Genomic DNA, 24,000 nt, shown 5'->3' with positions numbered 1-24,000 from the left:
GGAGACAAACAAGGACAGACAGACGAATTAAGTCGATTACATCGACCCAAGTGTGTAACTGGTACTTAATTTATCGACCCCGAAAGGATGAAAGGGAAAGTCGACCTCGGTGGAATTTGAACTCAGAATGTAAAGACAGACGAAATACCGCTAAGCATTTCACCCGGCATGCTAATGTTTCTGTCAGCTCACTGCCTTGTAGATCTATGGTGTGACTAGAACAGTAGACCTGGTGATTCAACCTTATCTCAGATTGCACTGTTATAGGATCTTGTTTTAGTAATAGGTTCAATGTGCTGTTTTTGTTGTAGAGTGAGACTATTGTCATAAATTGATGCATCGTTTAGGCTTAAATAGTCAGAAATTGGCTCGGTCACATAAACTGGTCATGTTCCTAACAATTGGTCACATAAACTGGTCATGTGATGGTGTAATACTTGACCAAGTCCATTTCTTGGTTTGGTCTAGTTTCACGTGGGATACAATTTTGTATCTAATCACATTGTATGGTAGACCAACCAGCACAAAAAAATCCAATGTCATTTTGAGCTTCTGATTATCAATAAATAAAAGAATTTTTCCTGCTTTCACCAGTGCGGTGGGAATTTTCAGAGAGAGAGAGAGAGAGGAGGGAGACTGCCAGGAAGCTATGCCAAATCATTTTGTTCCTGTTTGCCAAGCACTTATAACCAAATCTTGACTGAGCTGAGAAGCAGACATTGTATATTTTCTACAGGCTGTTATCTTCAAGGTCTATCCAACTGATTCATTGTACAAACTTATTTTGCAGATGAATAAACTGTTGTTGTTGTGGGTGTTAAACAACAAGACGGGTAAGGGTGATTAGGCAATGGCCTAGGACTTAGGGGCGGGAGACCCCAGACCTTGGAAAAAAAAAACTTTGGTCATTTTGTTGTAGTCGAGGGCTCTTCGTTGACGTCCGACACCACTGGGAGGTGGCCCTCGAAGTCGCTGGAAATGGAGATCTCCAGGTTCAAATTCTTGAACGGCTGTGTGTGTGTGGGTGTGTGTGTGTGTGTGTGTTGTTGTTGTTGTTGTGGCTGTTGAGCAAGAAGACGGGTAAGGGTGATTAGGTGATGGTCTAGGGCTTAGGGGCAGGAGATCCCAAACCTTGGAAAAAAAAAACTTTGGTTATTTTGTTGTAGTCGAGGGCTCTTCGTTGACGTCCGACACCACTGGGAAGTGGCCCTCGAAGTCGCTGGAAATGGAGATCTCCAGGTCCAAATTCTTGGACGGCTGAATAATGTGTTGCAAATCATTGAAGGCCCTTTTTCTTGTATTTCTTTCCACTGTTTTCTGCACAACTCATGGAATCAGGAACTTAAGATTCAATCCAAGGGCCAGGGACACACTTCGTACCAGTTAAAGGGCTTTCAATTTCTGATTAGTTCCAGTCATTGGATTGCAGCCCAAACCAGGTACTTATTTTTTTGAAAGTCTCTTACTTATTCTGTCAGCCCCTTTTGCTGAACCACTAAGTTTCGGGGATGTAAACAAACCAACAGTGGTTGTGAAGAGGCAGTGGAGGACAAAACACAAACACAAAACACACCACACACGCACACGAACACAATGGGCTTCCATACAGTTTCTATCTACCAGCTTCACTCACAAGGCATTGGTCAGCCTGGGGCTCATAGTAGATGACCCTTGCTCCAAGGGCTGCACACTCAGACTGAACCTGAAACCAATGGTCACCAGCAAGCTTCTTTAACACACAGCCATGCTCCTGAGACTGTCTTGTTATAAATCATCATCATCATCACCATCATCATCATCATCATCATCTTCAACATCAACATCTTTATTATTCTCATCAATGCTAACAGCTGTCAATGTAATTATCGTTTAGATAATAAAATATATTTCTCCCATTGCTAATTACTTACTTGGCACTCCAATGAATCTTGGTTGATATAATATAACTGGAACGTCTAGAAAAAAAAAACAAATATACATAAATAGATGAATGTGTCAGGTTACATGGGTAAGTGTACACACACACACACAACTATACATGTATATATACATATATACACACACACACACACACATATATATATATGTATGTATATATATATACATATATATATATTTAAACATCTATATATACGTACGTATGTATATATATATGAACATATATAATATATATGCATACATATATAAATATATATTTTTCTTTTTCTTTCTTTTTCCTTGTTTCAGTCATTTTGACTGCGGCCATGCTGGAGCACCGCCTTTAATCGAGCAACTCGACCCTGGGACTTATTCTTTTGTAAGCCCAGTACTTATTCTATCGGTCTCTTTTGCCGAGGCTATAGTAGAAGACACTTGCCCAAGGTGTCACGCAGTGGGACTGAACCCGGATCCATGTGGTTGGTAAGCAAGCTACTTACCACACAGCCACTCCTACGCATATATGCATATTTATATCACTCACTTTGATCACTTTGACCGACCAGTCCGTCAGGCATCCATTTGACACCGCTGGTCACAGCACGCTTTCCACTCCTCTCTGGATCGCGCCTTTCTCATCCACGTGATCCCAATCGTCCTCTTGAAATCGTCACTCCACCGTCGTGGAGGTCTTCCGGGTGGTCTTTTCCGCTCACGTGGGTACCACTCAACAACTGTGTGCGTCCACCGATTATATATAAATGTGTATGTGCATATATATATATATGTATGTATATATATACATGTATTTATACATACATACATGCACACATATATATACATACATACATACATACACACACACACACACACACACACACACACAAGGACGTAAAAATTTTAAGCATGTTTTAATATTTGTTAGAGCAAAAAAGTATTATCCGAAGAACTTAATAAATAAACTAAAGTTAAAGAATATTGTATTGCAAGGTGATATTACATTATGATATCAGCATATATATATACACATACATATATATATATATATATATGAGTGTGTGTGAAAGGAGTCTCCTGATGGGACGCTTCTTGCTGACTGCTCCTCAGAGAAATTGCACCCAGTTTCCTTCCCCAATAATTAGGACAGATGAAAAGGGCTAATACTGTAATGGATAGCTGAGAGAGATAGAGAGAGAGAGAAAGTGAGAGAGAGATAGAGAAAGGTAGAGAGAGAGAGATTCATGTAGCTGTATATGCATTTAATGTAGATAATGCCAAACTTTCTCGGACAAAAAGGAAGTGAAAGAAAGTTCCTCACCTCCAGTTTTTCTTTTTCAGAATTTTGCCTAAAGATATTTCAGCCCTGAAAAAAAAGAACAGATGTTTGTTATGTAAATTAGTTTTTTTTTTGTTTTTTTTTTGGCTAATATTTAGTTTGAAATATTTCATAATTTTGAAAAATATAAATTGGCACTAGTAAATAGGTATTTTTTTTCTACTCTAGGCGCAAGGCCTGAAATTTTGGGGGAGGGAGCCAGTCGATTAGATTGACCCCAGTATGCAACTGTTACTTAATTTATCGACCTCAAAAGGATGAAAGGCAAAGTCGACCTTGGTGGAATTTGAACTCAGAACGCAGTGCTGGATGAAATATCTATTTCTTTACTACCCACAAGGGGCTAAACACAGAGAGGACAAACAAGGACAGACAAACAGATTAAGTCGATTATATCGACCCCAGTGCGAAACTGGTACTTAATTTATCGACTCTGAAAGAAAGCTGACCTTGGCGGAATTTGAACTCAGAACGCAACGGTAGAAGAAATATGGCTACGCATTTCGCTCGGTGTGCTAACATTTCTGCCAGCTCACTGCCTTACAAGCAAATAAGCATAGTCACTAGTAAAATGGTATTGTTAGTCATCATTGGCAGCAGCAGTAACTTTATTTCATATTCAAGAATCTGGTTTCTTCTTTACTGAATCTTCCTTTAGGGTAATAACACTGATGATTCTGTAGACCATTTCTTGCTTAGAAGAATGGATGGCATTGATTGCAAGCCAATGTTGGCGAAGGACGAGGTTGATTTTGCCAAGCCTTTCTCTCCTGTCATTTGGTTTCTTCTTTTTCTTTTCTGGTGCTTTGAAGAATTTGGTTCCAATGGTGATGGAATGCTGCCACTTGTCCACCAGTATAGTTTCCAATAAGGACAATGATTACTTCAGCAGTATTTCTATTGAGCAATACCCAGTAGATCACAGGTAAAATTTGGCACAGAAATACAGAAATTCCTCAACTATCGTGGGGGTTATATTCCAAAACCCCCCACCAATGACAGTTGAAAATCCATAAAGTAGAAACAGTACTGTACTCTCTCTTTTACTCTTTTACTTGTTTCAGTCATTTGACTGCGGCCATGCTGGAGCACCACCTTTAGTCGAGCAAATCGACCCCGGGATTTATTCTTTGTAAGCCCAGTACTTATTCTATCGGTCTCTTTTGCCGAACCGCTAAGTGACAGGGACGTAAACACACCAGCATCGGTTGTCAAGCAATGCTATGGGGGACAAACAAAGACACACAAACACATGCTTACATATATATACATATATACGACAGGCTTCTTTCAGTTTCCGTCTACTCACAAGGCATTGGTCGGCCCGGGGCTATAGCAGAAGACACTTGCCCAAGATGCCATGCAGTGGGATTGAACCCGGAACCATGTGGTTGGTAAACAAGCTACTTACCACACAGCCACTTCTGCGCCTATATTTTTCTGTACTGTATATTTTTCAAAACTTATTTTTACAATTTGCATATATTTATTTTATTATAAATGCAAAACAACACCATAGCGGAATTGATGTAAGCTTAAATAATAAACCGCAATAGGTGAACCACGATATGGTGAAGGTTTACTGTATATGCAGGAGTGGCTGTGTGGTAAGTAGCTTGCTTACCAACCACATGGTTCCGGGTTCATTCCCACTGTGTGGCACCTTGGGCAAGTGTCTCCTACTATAGCCTCAGGCCAACCAAAGCCTTATGAATGGATTTGGTAGACGGAAACTGAAGGAAGCCCGTCGTATATATGTATATATATATATATATGTTTATATGTATGTGTGTGTGTATATGTTTTTGTGTCTGTGTTTGTGCCTCACCATCGCTTGACAACTGATGCTGGTGTGTTTATGTCCCTATAACTTAGCAGTTCGGCAAAATAGACTGATAGAATCAGTACTAGGCTTACAAAGAGTAAGTTCTGGGGTTGATATGCTCGACTAATCATCATCATTGTTCGACCGTGGTCGAGACAATGGAATTTACCATGCTACGCCAGACTTCACGGTCCATCATGGCATTACAGAGGTCCTGTTGCTGGATGCCTGTATCCCTGGAGATTACATCAGGAGATTACAGAGTGTGTGCCCTCTGGCATTGTGAGTAGATGGCTTCCAGAGAAGGAGAGTAGAAATTACCTCTTTTTCAGCTCTACAACAATGTTCAGCAAACTGGACTCACCTACCTTTCACACTTGCTCGACTAAAGGTGGTGCTCCAGCATGGCTACAGTCAAATGACTGAAACAATTAAAAGAGTTTGGGGCTGCAAGGTAAGAATACAGTCCCCTGGTTATTTGGGGCTGTTAGCAGAGCCTCTGCTGCTGTAAGCATTCAAGCAACCCCTGTCTTGTAAATAACCTCTACCCACCCATCTTAGAAGCTCCAGAAAAATATCACGGACACTTCCTTCTTCAGCTAAACTATTAAAAAAAAGGGTCACTTAAATGGATAGATATCACACTGAAAATCCGTTTCTTTTTTAATGCCAACCCCTTAATTAGCTAAATTGGAACTTGAAGCAATATTTTTCTGTTTTTTTCAGGATTACCAAATAGTTGCCATCACTTGGTAAAAACATACTTTTGAGCATAAGGAATCTCAGAACTCATAATCTATTTGGTGATCAACTGTTCATATTAATTTCGTTTTTGAAACAAAATTTCCACAGCTAGACTAAATGTTTACAGATACGTAATAGCTTTCAAAGAATTTTAATAGGTTATCAAAATAAACAGTGTTACCTAGATTGATGTTCTGCAGCTGATAATTAACATGAAGCGCTACTGATGATATACATAATTTGAAACTGCCATCATCATCATCGTCATCGTCATCCTCATCACATCATCATCATCATCATCATCATCATCATCATCATCATAATGTAACATCTGCTTTCCATGCTGGCATGGGTTGGGCAGTGTGACAGGAGCTAGCCAGCAGAAGAGCTGTGCCAGGCTCCAGTTGTCTATTTTGAAAAGGTTTCTAATGCTGGATGCCCTTTCTAATGCCAACCACTTTAGAGAGTGTGCTGGGTGCTTTTTACATGGCACCAGCAGAGGTGTTTTTATCCATGGCACCAGCACAACTGCTTTTTTATGTGGCACCAGCATGGGTGCTCCTTACATGACACCAGCATAGGTACTTTTGACATGATACTAGAAGGGATTCCTTTATCATGGCACCAGAACGGATACTTTTTATATGGCACCAGTATAGATACTTCTTATATGACTCCAGGATGGGTACTTCTGATGTGTGCCATTTACATAGCACCAGCATGGGTGCTTTTTATGTGACACCATTACAGGTGCTTTTTACGTGACACCAGCACCAGCATCATAAAGATTCAACCATCTCAACCAGCCATCATTATCTATTTTTCTGTTTTATATCAAACCAAACAGTTAATATTGTGCTGTTCTGTTTCCAGTTTGAAAGAAAGTTTTAGACACACGACTGAAGAATTTACTCGTATATAAAGACTTGTAGTGACCCTAATACAGAATGAAGACAACGAAAATATAATGTAATCACAGAAAATGGAAACATCATTTAGAAATAATTAAAAGGAACTTACTTGCCACCTGAATATACTTCAGCAGTATCAAATATGTTGATTCCACTCTCATAGGCTAGCGTTAACATGTCTTCAGCAACCTGAATTAAAATTATTTAGCAGAGTATAATATATATAAATATATAATATAACATAATATAATTCATATACATATATATTGAGATGTACTTGCATAGCAAGTGACCTGATCTGAGATTGTGTGCTGGAACAAAAACAATTGCAGCGTGGAAGGTGTTTATAAGCCATTTAAAAAACAAAAACCGTTAGATTCACTTCAATATATATATATATGTATATATATATATTATATATATATATATATATATATAATATATATATATATATATATATAGGAGTGGCTGTGTGGTAAGTAGCTTGCTTATCAACCACATGGTTTCTGGTTCAGTCCCACTGTGTGGAACCTTGGACAAGTGTCTTGTACTATAGACTCGAGCCAACCAAAGCCCTGTGAGTGGATTTGGTAGACAGAAACTGAAAGAAGCCCGTTGTGTGTATATATACATATACATACATACATATATATATATATATATATATATATATATTCGTGTGTGTGCCTGTGGTTGTCCCCCCACTATTGCTTGACCACTGATGCTGGTGTGTTTACATCTCCATAACTTAGTTTCAGCAAAAGAGATTGATAGAATAAGTACTAGGCTTGCAAAGAATAAGTCCTGGGATCGATTTGCTCAACTAGATGCAGTGCTCCAGCATGGCCACAGTCAAATAGGACCAGATTCCGAGGTGCATATATTCTCCTCTGGATGAATACTGGTCTGTCACAGGAGTTTCCATTTTTACCAGTGGACTGGAGCAATGTGAAATGAAGTGTTCTGCTCAAGAACACGTTACTCAGTCTAGGAATTGAAACCACAAGCTTGTGATCATAAAGTGTAAAACCCTGACCACTTGTCCACATACCTCCACATGCGCACACATATATGTATAGATATATATGTGTGTGTGTATGTGTTTGTGTGCATCTGTATATATATGTGTGTGTATGTATATATGTGTGTGTGTATGTATATATGTGTGTGTGTATGTATATAAGTGTGTGTGTATATATGTGTGTGTATATGTATATGTATGTATTTATGCATGTATAGCTAATAACAAATTTGACTCAGCTCCACATTACTTAGGAGATATTCAACAGGGCCCCACCCCACAGTAATGAGATATGAGTAAGGGTGGCTTCACTGATGAGGTGGTGTATCTGGAGGACTCACCCCATTCCTACCCACCAAACCCAAAGAGAATTAGAAAGAGAAAATAAACTGGTTCATTATTGCATTAGACCTAGAAGTGTTTTTCTTATAGAGCTCAAGTTTCCTGACACTAATTAGAAAGTATTTCTCAAGAACCCATAGGTATAAATCCTTTAATCCCCATAATGTCAAAATGAGCTATTCATGTTTAGGTAAATATCACTGCAAACATTGCATGCAACGAAACAACAGATGCAAACACACACCAACACAACCCCACTACACACTTCAATCTGTAACTGTTGAACTCCCATGAACTGCCCACTGGGAGGATTGTATCACCTTCACACCATCACGGGTAATTTGGATTATGTTCTACAAAATATATTCCACTGTCCATTTTGAGCTATTTTGCTTCGCTCATGGCATGTATTTGAAGAACCTAGCTCATTGGTTAGCAGATTTTTGTTCTAATTATGCAAATTACCAAGGCCATAACTCCTACTCTGTTCTGTGTGTGTGTGCCTGTGTGGGTACACACATACACACACACGCACGCACACACACATGCACACACACACACACACACAGACACATGCACACAGACACTGTCCTCTATGTTTAGCCCCTTGTGGGTAATAAAGAAATACGACACACACACATTTACTCTGTGTTTCCTTGAGTGGATGGCAAGGCCTGCTTTGCTTCATGCTACAAAAGCACAATGCTGAGTAAGGTTCCCATTTCGACCCCAGCCCCTCACTCACAAACAACCATCAGATTTCACTCACCACAAAGCAATAAACCTTTTATCACAATATGGTGTCTTTGTCACACATACCAACAAACTACATCTCAGAACATAAATTTTAGATTAAAAGAACGGTTGGCATTCCGTTAGTTCTTTTCTTATTCATTTTACTTATACTTTGAATTACTGGCATGGAATGGTAAGAATGAATGGTTAGACTTTTGCTGCTGTCATTACTTTTAGCATTGTTTCTTCAGTTTCGACATCTTCCTTCTTGTCTGTGCATTATTTATTTCTATCTTTGATCTCGCCCACCAAAACACACTAATGAAACACACCACAATTATACAGTGTCAAAGAATTGTCTACAACAGAGAGAACTACATCCACGCTCTGCTGTTGTCGTACTGGCTTTAACCTAAGACAAGCGTTGTTAATGAAAAATGCTTACATCCTATTTGTGTCAGGTTACCTAACTCTCTACATAAAGATAACACTAAGTAATTTGGCTGCTGGTAGTGACAGTGGTGGCAGTAGTGGTGATGGTGGTGACTGGTGGTGGTGGTGGTGGCGGTGGTGGTACTGCTGGGTCTGTTGTTACCATAATTAATGGTGCTAAGTATATAACTAGTGTTATTGTTGTTGCTAGTCTATTTTGTCTAGATTTTATTTTAGTAACATTGCTCCACTCAGTTGGACTAGAGCACAAGTTAAACAAGCATTCACTGAGTACTTACATATATATATATATATAATATATATATATATATATATATATATATATATAGAGAGAGAGAGAGAGAGATAGAAAAGAGATAGATAGATAGATAGTTAGTTAGATAGATAGATATATAGATAATTAGATAGATAGATAGATAGATAGATAGTTAGATATATATATATATATATATATATAGAAAGATAGATAGATAGTTTCCGTCTACCAAATCCACTCACAAGGCTTTGGTTGGCCCAAAACTATAATAGAAGACACTTGCCCAAGGTGCCACACTGGGACTGAACCTAGAACCACGTGGTTGGGAAGCAAGCTTCTTACCACACAGCCACACCTATGTATAAGTTGCACTTTTTTATACTTGATTTTAATCACAAAAACATGGAGCACGTCTTGTATACAGGTAAATACGATGATATAAACAGGTGCAAAAGTGATTTACTTTGATCTCATTTTTGTATTCAGGTGCGTGACAAATGTGTCAAAATATTTTTGAGTAATTTGGCATGTAAATAACATTAGGATATGGGTTGAACTAGATGTTGGGGAGACAAACACACAAACATATATACACACATACACATATATATTTACATGAGCGGGGTCATTCAACCCTATTATCTCCCCTAATTTCGCTCTTGCGTCTCATGATTGATCTTTGACTTCTGGCCAAAATCAGATCGCCATGTTGATTCGCTAGCTTTTGCACGCATATTTTTTTCTCTCCTTCTTTCTGTGTTTTTTTTCTCTGTGTATCTTTCTGTTGAAGAGCGTAGGCTCGAAACGTTAAAGACTTGTTTCATTTATATTTCCTGAGCGCCATACTAATACAATTGTTTGTTTGTATTCCACCTGCCTTCGTCTTTTGTTTATTTCCGTAAACCTGCCTTCGTCTTTTGTCTATTTTCATAAAGCTTACCGTTATATATATATATATATATATATATATATAATGTGCTTCTTTCAGTTTCCATCTACCAAATCCACTCACAAAGCTTTGGTTGGCCCAAGGCAATAGCAGAAGACACTTGCCCAAGGTGCCACGCAGTGGGACTGAACCCAGAACCATGTAGTTCATAAGCAGGCTACTTACCACACAGCTACTCCTACTGTATACAAATTATATAATACTAGCAGTATCGCCCGGCGTTGCTCAGGTTTGTAAGGGAAATAACTATAAAGCATTTTTAGAGAGTTATAGCCAAAAAATAGCAAAAAATGGAAAAAAATGATGGTAAATTTTTTTTTGAGAGTTAAAAATGGTGGAGTTGCGTCCCCTAGACAGTTTATGGTTTGTGTTTCTGATTCTCGACCCCATGTCGAATTTATCGATTTTTTTCAGAACTGGGGGAACTTTTCAAAATTTTCGCTGCGTTAGTTTTGAATTATGACATTGGGCTATGTGTGTGTCAAGTTTCATCAGAATTGGTTGAAAGCCGTGGTCAGGGTGAGGGTACAAGCAAACAGACACACAGAAACACGCACAGACAAACTGCCATTTATATAGAGAGAGATTATATTAATATCAAATGACTCATAGTTTATTCATGTATTAGCATGTGGATTCGTATATCACAGCTTGTTTATATATGTTTGTAAAATATAAAATGCTTATTTATACATAAAAATAGGTGTAGGGGTGCTGAGGGTATTATGAGGCCATGGGTAGGGGGCAGTGGCACAAAAAGTTTGAGAATCTCAGAGAGGCACCCTGAGGCTCCTTATGTGGGTGGGTGGGTGTCAGTATGTGTATAAGTGAGACGTTAGAGACTTCACTGGATTTGATGAATTTATTTAGACACAGATGGACTCTGGCACACAGAAAATCTCAGATAAAAGACAATCCAGACATGACTATCCCATTTATATTTCAGATATAATAATGTTTCTGGGACCACATGATCCGAGGTGTTATTTCTTTAAGACATTACAGTATGATTCAAACGAGATTTAGTCACTAATTTTAGAAGGTTCAGTGACAACGTAGAGGATCCCTGAGACTCCCTCCCACATTACCTCCTGTACTGAGGTAGATTTAGCTACTATGTTGAGCAGATTGATCAAGTTGAGTGCTTGTCTGCTGAACAAATTTGCCAGTTGTCATCACCGTTTAGCGACTGTTAGCTGCATTTGTGTTTTTTAAAGATTAACAACCATCTTCTCTTTGTTCTCTTTCCTAATTAAGAGATTATTATTAATGAAGTCTGTCAATGTTAATAATTTAAATCTCATTGAATGTCAAATTGTTAAATATATGAGTGTGTGTGCGTGAATATGTGCATGTTTTGTGTGTGTGTATCGCTAGTAAAAGTACACCTGTGTGAGTTGTGCATTTGATGTGTGTGTGTTTGTGTGTGTGTGCGTTTGCACATAAAACTGTTATTTGGTATTTGTCAGTATATGTGACTCTGTGTGTGTGTGTGTGTGTGTGTGTGTAAGTGTATTTTTCAATACTGTTCTGTTTGTGATTGTGGTAGCATATGTGTGTTAGTGTATATGCATCACTGTTCTGTTTTTACCTGAGGTTATACGTATGTATTTGTATCAATATATAGACAGTTGTGTGTGTGTGTGGGTGTTCATGCTGTTCCCCATTGATATGCATATTTCATGTGTGTATATGTTTTTGAACAACATTATGTATAAATATACATCAACAAGAGTGGTTGTACATAAGTGTATGTTTTAGAGTGAAAATATTCTTTCTTACTCTAGGCATAAGGCTCGAAATTTCTGGGGCGGGATCCAGTCGATTAGATTGACCCTAGTACACAACTGCTACTTAATTTATTGATCCCAAAAGGATGAAAGGCAAAGTCGACCTTAGTGGAATTTCAACTCAGAACGTAAAGACATATGAAATACTACTAAGCATTTTGCCCAGCATGCTAACGATTCTGCCAGCTCGCCACCTTAAAAAATAAATATATTCTTTTCTAGTGTTGTTACAAGGCCCAAAATTTTGGGCGAGTTGATTGGCAGTCAATTAGATCCACCCCTGTACAAAACTGGTACTTAATTTATTAACTCTGCAGGGATGAAAGGCAAAGTCGACCTTGGTGGAATTTGAACTCAGAACATTAAGACAGACGAAATAACATTAAGCATTTAACCTGGAATGCTAATGTTTCTGCTAGCTTGCTACCTTTTTAGAGTGCAAATATTAATTGCTGAAGGTGTGTACCAGCAGTTTTAATCATGTGTGTATATGTGCATGTAACACCGTTGATGAACATATTTTAGTGCATATAGTTTTTATGTGTGTGTGAGTGTGTCTATATCATCATCATCATCCTTTTAATGTCTGTTTTCCATGCTGGCATGGGCTGGAAGGTTTGACTGGAGCTGGCAAGTCAAGGGGCTGCACCAGCCTCCTATTTTCTGCTTTTACATGGTTTCAATGGCTAGATGCCCTTCTTAATGCTAACCATTTCACAGAGTAGACTGACCACTTTTTAGGTGGTACCAGTATACTTCAATACTCTGTGACTGTAGTTGTATGTATGTGTTAATATCTATCTATCTATCTATCTATCTATCTATCTATCTATCTATCTATCTATCTATCTATCTATCTATCTATCTATCTATCTATCTATCTGTCTGTCTATAATAATAATAAAGGGTAAAATTAATTAACCATTTAATAATTAATAATTTTACCAAGTAGTTTGGTTTGTTAAAAGAACCATTATCGGTAAACTTATACAAAAATTCTATAATTATGAGCATAATTATAATTAGGGTTCAGCAAAATTTGCTTCACCACATACCGAAATTTAGAAATAACAGTTAAATACTATTCTACTTCCATAAGATATCTCCCAGACAGCAATACTCAACAACCCACGCAGGTAAAGAGAAAAAAATATAGAATCCACCCAGCTCTGATTAACTGTATATGTGTTTCGGGGTACATCTGTGTACATCTCTTTAACCCTGAAACGTGTATACAGTTAATCAGAGCTGGGTGGATTCTATATTTTTTTCTCTTTACCTGTGTGGGTTGTAGAGTATTACTGTCTGGGAGTTTTTCGTATGGTAGTGAAATAGTATTCTAACTGCTATTTCTAAATTTCGGTATGTGGTGAAGCAAATTTTGCTGAACCCTAATTATAGTTATGCTCATAATTATAGAATTTTTGTATCTACCTACCTACCTACCTACCTATCTGTCTGTCTATCCCATTATTATCATCGTTTAACATCCACCTTCCATGCTGGTATGGGTGGGACAGTTTGATTGGAGCCAGCCATGCAGAAGTCTGCACCAGACTTCTGTGACTGTTTTGGCAGGATTTTTACAGCTGGATGCCCTTCCTAACACCACCCAGTGAATGTGTATACCAGCAGTTGCAATCATGTGCATATATGTGCATATTTTAATAGTAATGTATGTGTGACAGCAGGAATGGTTATGTGAGTGTGTGTGCATGTGTGTGTGCAGTTATTAACATATGTATATTAATATACACATGTATATATAAGGCACCCACACTGGTGCCATGTAAAAAGCACCTGTGCTGGTGTCATGTAAAAAGCATCCAGTACACTCTAGTTGGTGTTAGGAGGAGTGACCAGACAACTGGAGCCTGGTGCAGCTTTCCAGCCTTGCCAGCTTCTATCAAACTGTCTAACCCATGCCAGCATGGAAAACGGATGTTAAATGATGATGTATGCCTGTATGTTAGTATTAATTTGTATGTCATCATCATCATCGTCGTCATCATTTAACATCCAGTTTCTGGCATGGGTTGGACAATTTGACTGAGGACTGGCAAGCCAGAGGCTGCACCAGGCTCCAATCTGATCTAGCAATGTTTCTACAGCTTACTAATGCCAACCACTCTGAGAGTGTAGTGGATGCTTTTATGTGCCACTGGCATGAGGGCCAGTCAGGCAGTTCTGGCAACAACCATGCTCAAAAGGTATTTTTTTTTATGTGCTACCTGCATGGGAGCCAGTCCGGTGGCACTGACAATGATCACGCCCGAATTGTGCTTTTCATGTGCCACTGGCCCAATCTGTGGCCCTGCCAATGATCACACTCTGATGTGCTTTTAACGTTCCACTGGCACAAGTACTGTCATTGGCCACGTCAGCGATTTTGATTTGCCGATATATGATGGCCTATGTTGGTAGTGATGGTTGTAGTGTACGTGTGCGTGTGTATGTGTGCCCACGTGTGTGTATGAGTCTGTGCCTGTGTGTGTGTATGTGTGAGTATGCATGCATGTGTGTGTGTGCATGTGTGTGTGCATATGCATGTGTGTGCATGCATGTGTATGCGTGCATGCATGTGTGTGTGCATGCACACGTGTGTATGTGTGTTTGTGCATATGTATGTATGTGTGCATGTGTATTTGCATGTGTGTGTCCCCACATCAGTCTATAGTTAGTATAAATGTGTTACATTCTGCTTGTGTTATTAGTTTTATTGTTGTTTAGTCATTAGTCAGCTCCAATTAAGTTGATTTATAATCAAATATGACTACATTATGCCCCAGCATGGTCACAGTCTAATGACTGAAACCTGTAAATAACAAAAAATACTGAAGATGATAGGATTATTATTTTCAAGAATTTGTTTGTTATTTCTAGCACTTTGAGCAACTGCCTACAGGCTTCCCCATTGGCATGTTTTAGTAGTGTATGTGTCACTCTATTTGTTAGTATGAGTGTGTATGTGTGCATATGTGTGTGTATATGTGTGTGTGTTTGTGTGTGTATGTATACTTGTGTGAGTATAATGTGTTTGTGTGTGTGTGTAATGTGTATGTGTAATGCGTGTGTGTGTGCAAACCATAACCGTATGTGTGTGTTCAATCATTTATTTTAAGATTCTCCATATTTCTTTATTAATCCTTTGTGTTTAGTTTGAAACCATGGCATTCCTAAATCCATTATCCTGTCAATGTTTCCAGACTTTTATAGTTTTATCACCATCACGTCATCACCATTTAACATCAGTTTTCTTACGCCAGCATGAACTGGATGGCTCAGCAGGACCTGGCAGACTAGAGGAATGTGCCAGGCTCTGATGTCTACTTCGATATGGTTTCTATGACCGAATGCCCTTCCAAAATGCCAACCACTTTACAGAGTACAATGGGTACTTTTTATATGGCACTGGCACTAACGGGGTGACCAAGTAACTTGCAAGACAAGACCACTCACCCCAACTGAGGTGCAAGTAATTTTGAGGAAAGGTGACTTTGTACTGGGTGACAAGAGATGAAAGTAAGATAAAGAGGCAGAAATTGGTGTCCTAGCCACTACACACATTTTTTTTTCTCTCCTTGTTTTTTCTGTGTCCCTTTCTGTAGAAGAGCGTAGGCTCGAAACGTAAAATACTTTTTCTATTCCTGAGCGTTATACTAATACATCTGTTTGTTTTGTACACCACCTGTCTTCATCTTTTGTTTTTTTCGTAAACTCTCCCTAGAAGAGGGATACATGGTTTCTCCAGTTAAATTCTAGAATTTAAGTTTCAGTTCTAATGGGATGTACTTTGACCTTCCATCTGTACTGGACCAAAAAAAAATGAGAATTAGTTTAAATCTAATCTGCTACATGTTCTCCCTTATAAATTTCTACCCATATTCCAAGAAAATAAATGATTAGTAGCACCAGCACACTCCACCACCAATACACTCCATCAAAACTGCTACTACTACCTCCATTATCATGACAATGACTGTGTTGATCGCGACCATCACCACCACCAACAACTTCGATTCCCAGACCGGGCATTGTGTGTGTTTATTGAGCGAAAACACTTAAACCTCCACGAGGCTCTGGCAGGGGGTGGTACTCTTTTGCCCCAACTTTCTCTCACTCTTTCTTCCTGTTTCTTGTCCCCGACTTCCTATGCAACAGCTGAGCCTGGATGCGCATTCATCCATCCGTCGATGCTCTCGGTGTCGGGGTTTGACCTGCTTTCTCTTCTGCGGGTCTTAAGAATAGCAAAGGACCACGTTTCGGACTTCTCCCATCTTGCGAGCTCTGGGACGAAGACCGTTCGCTCAACAGCAACAGCAACCACCAACAACAAAACCATCACCACCAATAACAGCAACACCACTACTACCATCACCACCACTGCTGTCACCAAAGCCATCACCACTTACCATGTTGGTAAGGGTTAAACAGTTCAATTCCAACGCAGAGGCCCCCAACCTGTTTTAGTCCTCCCTCATCCCCCAAGTAAGCTTCAGCATTCTGTGTCCATTTCTCACTACTGTCCACATCTCTTTCGGTCTTTCACTCTTCCTCTTTCACAGACTCCTCTTACCCGCATTATTCCACACTCCGACCTCCCTCCCCACCACCATCTATTTATCATTCTTCATATGCATTGCATATCCATACCACTACAACACTCTCTCTTCCACACTACAATCAATACCTCTGCTGTCCAGTTTTAACTTTTTAACTTTCAGATGACTTGTGTTCCCTCTTATGCTGACCCTATGCATTCAGCAAAAGCACAAAGGCCTTATTTCTTTCCAGCTTTTGCATATTCTTCCCATTCCTTGCTTTGTCTCCTTACTGCACAGCTCAGCATTTCTTATACACGTATCAAAGTGTCAGATCTTTGCCGGAAGAAAAAAAAAGACTTTTGCTGACAACTCAGAGGCAATAACTCCCAGCTACGTGTCTAATTATACCTTTCCGTTTTTGAAGAACGGACAAATTGCATAATGGAACCCTAAAATACGACTGTATCTGAGGAAGAGATGGAATGCCTTTCATTATTGGTTTGTTCCTGAGGCTATACAAAAGCAAAAAAAAAAACACCCCCATAAACACAACCACCACCACCACCACCACCACCACCACCACCACCACTACTACTACTACTACTACTACTACTAACAACAACACACCTTTGTTGCCACCATCATTACTGACTTCACCTCTATCACTATCAATGCTGCAACCAAAACCATCAACATAATATGCACCACAACCACCACCACCACCACCACCACACCACCACACCACCACCACCACACCACCACCACCACCACCACACCACCACCACCACCACCACCACCACCACCACCACCACCACCACCACACCACCACCACCACCACCACCACCACCACCACCACCACCACCACCACCACCACCACCACCACCCCCACCACCACCACCACCACCACCACCACCACCACCAACACCACCACCACCACCCACCACCACCACCACACCACCACACCACCACCACAACCACCACCACCACCACCACACCACCACCACCACCACCACAACCACCACCACCACCACCACCACCACCACCACCACCACCACCACAACCACCACCACCACCACCACCACCACCACCACCACCACCACACCACCACCACCACCACCACCACCACCACCACCACCACCACCACCACCACCACCACCACCACCACCACCACCACCACCACCACCACCACCACCACCACCACCACCACCACCACCACCACCACCACCAACCACCACCACCACCACCACCACCACCACCACCACCACCACCACACCACCACAACCACCACCACCACCACCACAATAGGCTATTTTTCAAATCACCTTCAAATAAGCGACGGGAATAGAAAATTAAGAATAGCACCAGAGTAAAGGTAGAGCTTCTAATGAATGTGTATGTGTGTGTGTGTGTGTGTGTGTGCATGTGTGTGTGTGAGAGAGAGTATGTGTATATGTGTGACTGTGTGTGGGTGTGTGTGTGTAAGTGAGAGAGAGAGTGAGAGTTGTGAGTGCATGTGTATGTGAGTGTGTAATAGTGTGTATGCATGCGTTTGTGAAAGTGTGCTTGTGTGTGTATGAGTGTATGTGCATGTGTGTGAGAAAGTGTGCATGTATGCATGTGTGTGTGCATATGTGTGTGTGCATATGTGTGTGTGCATGTGTGTGAGAGTATGAATATATGTGTGACAGTGTGTGTGAATGTGTGTGCATGTATGTAGAGTGTGCAATATTCATGTGTGTGTGTGAGAGTGTGCATGTATGTGTAAGTGCATGTGTGTGTGTGAGAGAGAGCATGCATATGTGTTAGAGTGCATGCCCGTATGTGAAAGATTGTGCTCATATGTGTGTATGTGTCTGTGTGTGTGAGTGTGTGTATGTGTGTGTGTATTTGTGTGTGTATGTATTTGTGTGTGTGCATTTGTGTGTGTGTATTTGTGTGTGTGCATTTGTGTGTGTGTATTTGTGTGTGTGTATTTGTGGTGTGTATTGTGTGGTGCATTTGTGTTGTGCATTTGTGTGTGTGCATTTGTGTGTGTGTATTTGTGTGTGTGCATTTGTGTGTGTGTATTTGTGTGTGTGTATTTGTGTGTGTGTATTTGTGTGTATGTATTTGTGCGTGTGTATTTGTGTGTGTGTATTTGTGTGTGTGCATTTGTGTGTGTGTATTTGTGTGTGTATTTGTGTGTATGTATTTGTGTGTGTGTATTTGTGTGTGTGTATTTGTGTGTGTGTATTTGTGTGTGTGTATTTGTGTGTGTGTATTTGTGTGTGTGTATTTGTGTGTGTGTATTTGTGTGTGTGTATTTGTGTGTGTGTATTTGTGTGTGTGTATTTGTGTGTATGTATTTGTGTGTGTATTTGTGTGTGTGTATTTGTGTGTATGTATTAGTGTGTGTGTGTATTATTGTGTGTGTGTATTTGTGTGTGTGTATTTGTGTGTGTGTATTTGTGTGTATGTATTTGTGTGTGTGTATTTGTGTGTGTGTATTTGTGTGTGTGTATTTGTGTGCGTATTTGTGTGTGTGCATTTGTGTGTGTGTATTTGTGTGTGTGTATTTGTGTGTGTATTGTCTAAAAATAAGATGAAGAAGATGAGGAAAAGGGAAAACGAAAATGGAGAAGGTGAAAAACAAGAAAACTTACTTCGTCTGTAACTTGTGCACCAAATGTTACCCAGGTACCTGAGAGAAAAATAAAAAAAATATAAAATAAAAAATAAAACCAATGAAGGAATATCAATAAACTGGAAGATAAATTTATTGATAGAAGTCGAATTGGTCAACAGAATAAAATATTAAACAGTGGCCCATCTGAGAAATGGGCCCCATGAGGTTAGGTAGCTGATGCAGTGAGTTTCTCTGGTTGTTCTCTGTAGCAACACTTTTGCATTCATGTCTGCAAGGAGCAACTGAATATGCCATTATTCCCTCCATCCACCTCTTCCGCTACTTAATTCCACCCCATTTTTAAAATTATTTTCTTTGTTTCCTTGGTAAGGTAGTTATAGGGTTTTTATCCTTGTTAATTTAATTTTTTATTATTTCGGTGATTTTTTTCTTTCTTTTCTTCCTGTAAAAATATGTTGATAATAGATTCGAAATAAATAAATCAAAAAAAAAAAAAGAGAATTTCTGACTTAAAAAAAAATCAATCAAGTCGGATCACTGATTAATATAGATTGATTAATATATATAGGTTTAATCACCCTTTTGTACTTCAGTGTATTTCATTGCTATCAGCCACTATAAACTTTGTTTGATCATTTCACAACTGACAGCTTATTTTATAGACCCAGGTTGATGTGAATGGTAAAGAGTTAGCTCTAATAAAGTTAGAAACACTGTATTAATTGATTAATTTAATGTTTTCTTTTCGTTTGTTTCTTCCTGTAAAAATATATTGTTAATAAAATGGGGTTTTTATGCGATCAAAATCTGTGAAGGAAAAAAAGAATAAGAGTTGTGTACCTTACACAGGACACAAGACATAGTAAGAAGAATAAATAATTCTTCATCATTTTTTAACTTTACAGCCATGTTCACAATCTTATATTATAATAGAGAAGCTGATCTCTGTCTGTCTGTTTGTCTGTAACAATATCTGAGTAGAGAGAAGGAAGAAAGGGAGGAAAAAAGTTGTTGTGAGAAAATATAAAGGGGGGAGAAAGAGAGAGAGAGAGAGAGAGAGAGAGAGAAGAGCTTGTGAAAGATAGACAAATAAGTAGTGTTGTCACCTTAGTAACTAACAAGTTTTGATTAAAACCAGGGAATTTTAAGTGCAAGTCTGTCAACACAACACAACACAGACTTAAAAAAAAGAGACTATGTATATATAATAAATATAGATATTTTTGGGTGTGTGTGTGAGTGTGTCTTTCAACACATTTTTTTTGCATGTGTTTTTCAACACATTTTTTTGTTTGTTTGCGTGTGTGTCTTCCAACACATAGACAATGTAACACAGACTTATATAAATAAAAATACTTTTACTTTGAACAATTTATGAAGGTACATGCATGATTAAAAAAATATTTTTACCAGCAGCAGCATAATGATAAGCAATGACCTAGCTTCCATAAAATGATTCTTGCTCTTTCTTATTCGCCTGATGTACTGGACTCACACTTTCCAATGGACTTGGCACAATCATAAATCCACACATGCCACAGTCTTGCTTAAGTAATTCTACCAACACATTGTACAAAGTAAACATGAGTAGTATTAACGAACCTTGAACTCATTTCAGTTAGAGAAAGGTTCTGTTTTGCACTGCACTGCTTAACAAATATCTACCTATAGTCAGAAGTGTGATTATCAACCAATGTATATTAGTATGTATATGTGAGGAAGTGTGAGGATGTATGTGTATGAGTAAAAATATTCTGATTTTGGCACAAGGCCAGCAATTTTAGGAGAGAGGACTTGTCAATTACATATTTGCCTCTCACACCTACACAACAATGTCACTTTAAAATTAAACAATCACATCACTGAAATTTTGAAACTATGAGATAATACAGGATTAATTCAAAACAATGTGATTAAATAAGCATGGCATTTGACAGAATAATCTGAATGTCTAAAGGTTAAGGATTACCAGATGATCCTCATAACTCCAGTAGATGAACAAGAGTATCTAAATTTATGAGTGTGAATATATATGGCATAGAAGGCGGTGAGCTGACAGAATCGTTAGCATGTGGGGCGAAATGCTTAGCGGTATTTCGTCTGCTGCTACGTTCTGAGTTCAAATTCCACCAAGGTCGACTTAGCCTTTCATCCTTTCGGGGTCGATAAATTAACTACCAGTTACACACTAGGATTGATGTAATCAACTTAATCTGTTTGTCTGTCCTTGTTTGTCCTCTCTGCGTTTAGCCTCTTGTGGGTAGTAAAGAAATAAGTATTTCATGTGTTATTAGGTTCTGAGTTCAAATTTTGCTGAGGTCGACTTTGCCTTTGTTCCTTTCGGGGTCGATAAATTAAGTACCAGTTGCGTACTGGGGTCAATCTAATCGACTGGCCCCCTCCCCTCAAATATCAGGCCTTGTGCCTAGTGCAGAAAAGAATATATATGATATATACAACATTCTGTCTGCTCTAACAATCCGCGTTCACTTGTTCACTCAACTGAACTACTTCCTCACTATATTCTTTTCTACTCTTGGGACAAGACTCGAAATTTTTGAGGGGAGGAGGCCAGTCGATGCCATGGTTGGGAAGCAGACTTCTCAATCACACAGCCATACCTGCACCTATCAAGTGTGTCTGTGTGTGTGCATGTGCGCACACACACACACACACACACACACACATATATATAAATGTATATACATCATCATCATTTAATGTCCCTCTTTACAGTGAGGGCTGAGTATATGTGTACACACACACACACACTCACACAAACACTAACTGATGAATTCAGAATATGAAATAGCTAATCAACACAACATCCCCCAAACCCTTCCATCAAACAACTCTTGGCTCTTAAAACACCAAAAAAAACCCATAAAACAAAAAACAAAAAAAAACACAAACAAAAATGCCCCATAAATATTGCTTTTTGTCCAAATAATTTCTCTTAGCCAAGCAACAGTGTTTGCACTATTTGCTGTCATTCCGTTCTGCATTTAGCAATTTCTTGCTCAACACCACCCGTTGAAAACTGATATTTCCACTGGTTACTGTATGAAGAATTTTACAGTAAACGATGATGCAGAGAAAAAACCCTGGCAAAGTACTAAAAGAATGTTCTAGAAATAGCCAATAATATTTCAGATAGTGGAAGAATGTGTTTAAGTTATAAAGCTTTTGATTTCTAACAACAGAATAAAGTTACTGCTTCCTCTTCGTATGTTACCTTGGTAAACGAAAAGCCCAGATTCTCAGACATATGACCTCAATGATTTCTCCTGGGATTTTTTAATCTAACATTCTGTTAGTAATTAATGGCATCAAAAGAATTACTTCAAACTTTTGCTGGGGTTTGAATTCAAAATGTTTGGTATACATTTCTTTTTTTTTTTTTTTGCATTTTTCTATTTTTTACCTGGAGGCATGAAAATAATTGTTGATATTTCACTTGAGAATATTGTTGTTGTTTTAACTGTTTATTTTGTATTCATGGAATTCTCTCTTTAGGAATTTATATGTGTGTGTGTATCTATATATTTTTCTATCTCTCACTTATTCTCCCCCACCCTCTCTCATATATATATAATTATATATATATATATATATATATATATATATATATATATTAATCAGCTGAAATTGTGAGGATGATCTGGTTCTTGACTGAAGATAAAAGGTTTTGAATGACCTGTCCATGTTTTTTTTCTATTGCCTATCTGGATGTTTTGTTGTCCCCTTTTTTGTATCACCTAGTTGTCCAGATGTTTTGTGTTCTTGTCCCATTTTGTATTTTATTTTATATATATACATAGTGGTGTATGTACACTTTGTTCTCATATATATATATATAGCAAATGAGTAACAAGGGTGGCTTGGTATCAGTGCATTATGGCCGTTTCAAGTGGCTCCATTTTATTGATCAATGCAAACAATACAGCAGTTTGAAAGACAATACTCGACTCAGTTGCTGCCTCAACCTAAGTACCAAATTCAACTGAATCTTATTATTTCTTATAAATATATAAATAAATATATATATGCATGTGTGTGTGTGTGTGTGTATATATATATATATATTATATATATATATATATATATATTAATCAGCTGAAATTGTGAGGATGATCTGGTTCTTGACTGAAGATAAAAGGTTTTGAATGACCTGTCCATGTTTTTTTTCTATTGCCTATCTGGATGTTTTGTTGTCCCCTTTTTTGTATCACCTAGTTGTCCAGATGTTTTGTGTTCTTGTCCCATTTTGTATTTTATTTTATATATATACATAGTGGTGTATGTACACTTTGTTCTCATATATATATATATAGCAAATGAGTAACAAGGGTGGCTTGGTATCAGTGCATTATGGCCGTTTCAAGTGGCTCCATTTTATTGATCAATGCAAACAATACAGCAGTTTGAAAGACAATACTCGACTCAGTTGCTGCCTCAACCTAAGTACCAAATTCAACTGAATCTTATTTATTTCTTATAAATATATAAATAAATATATATATGCATGTGTGTGTGTGTGTGTATATATAT

At 38.6% G+C, this 24,000-nt stretch overlaps 1 protein-coding gene across 3 annotated transcripts in view; it reads right to left on the bottom strand.

The window, feature by feature from the left end:
- The window catches only part of LOC115217979 (voltage-gated potassium channel subunit beta-2), a 258,449-nt gene that overhangs the window by 65,128 nt on the left and 169,321 nt on the right, over positions 1-24,000 (bottom strand). For all 3 annotated transcript variants that reach the window (XM_036507793.1, XM_036507792.1, XM_029787715.2), the window contains 4 exons: positions 19,466-19,503; positions 6,843-6,922; positions 3,236-3,280; positions 1,911-1,955 (listed from right to left, as the gene is read on the bottom strand). In XM_036507793.1, coding sequence (XP_036363686.1) covers positions 1,911-1,955; positions 3,236-3,280; positions 6,843-6,922; positions 19,466-19,503 — 208 coding nt within the window. The remainder of the gene's footprint in view (positions 1-1,910; positions 1,956-3,235; positions 3,281-6,842; positions 6,923-19,465; positions 19,504-24,000) is intronic.

The sequence above is a fragment of the Octopus sinensis genome, linkage group LG12, assembly GCF_006345805.1.
Source record: "Octopus sinensis linkage group LG12, ASM634580v1, whole genome shotgun sequence".
Taxonomy (NCBI): Eukaryota; Metazoa; Mollusca; class Cephalopoda; order Octopoda; family Octopodidae; genus Octopus; species Octopus sinensis.
Note: the sequence above shows the minus strand (reverse complement) of the source record. Positions and strands in the feature narration are given on the sequence as shown.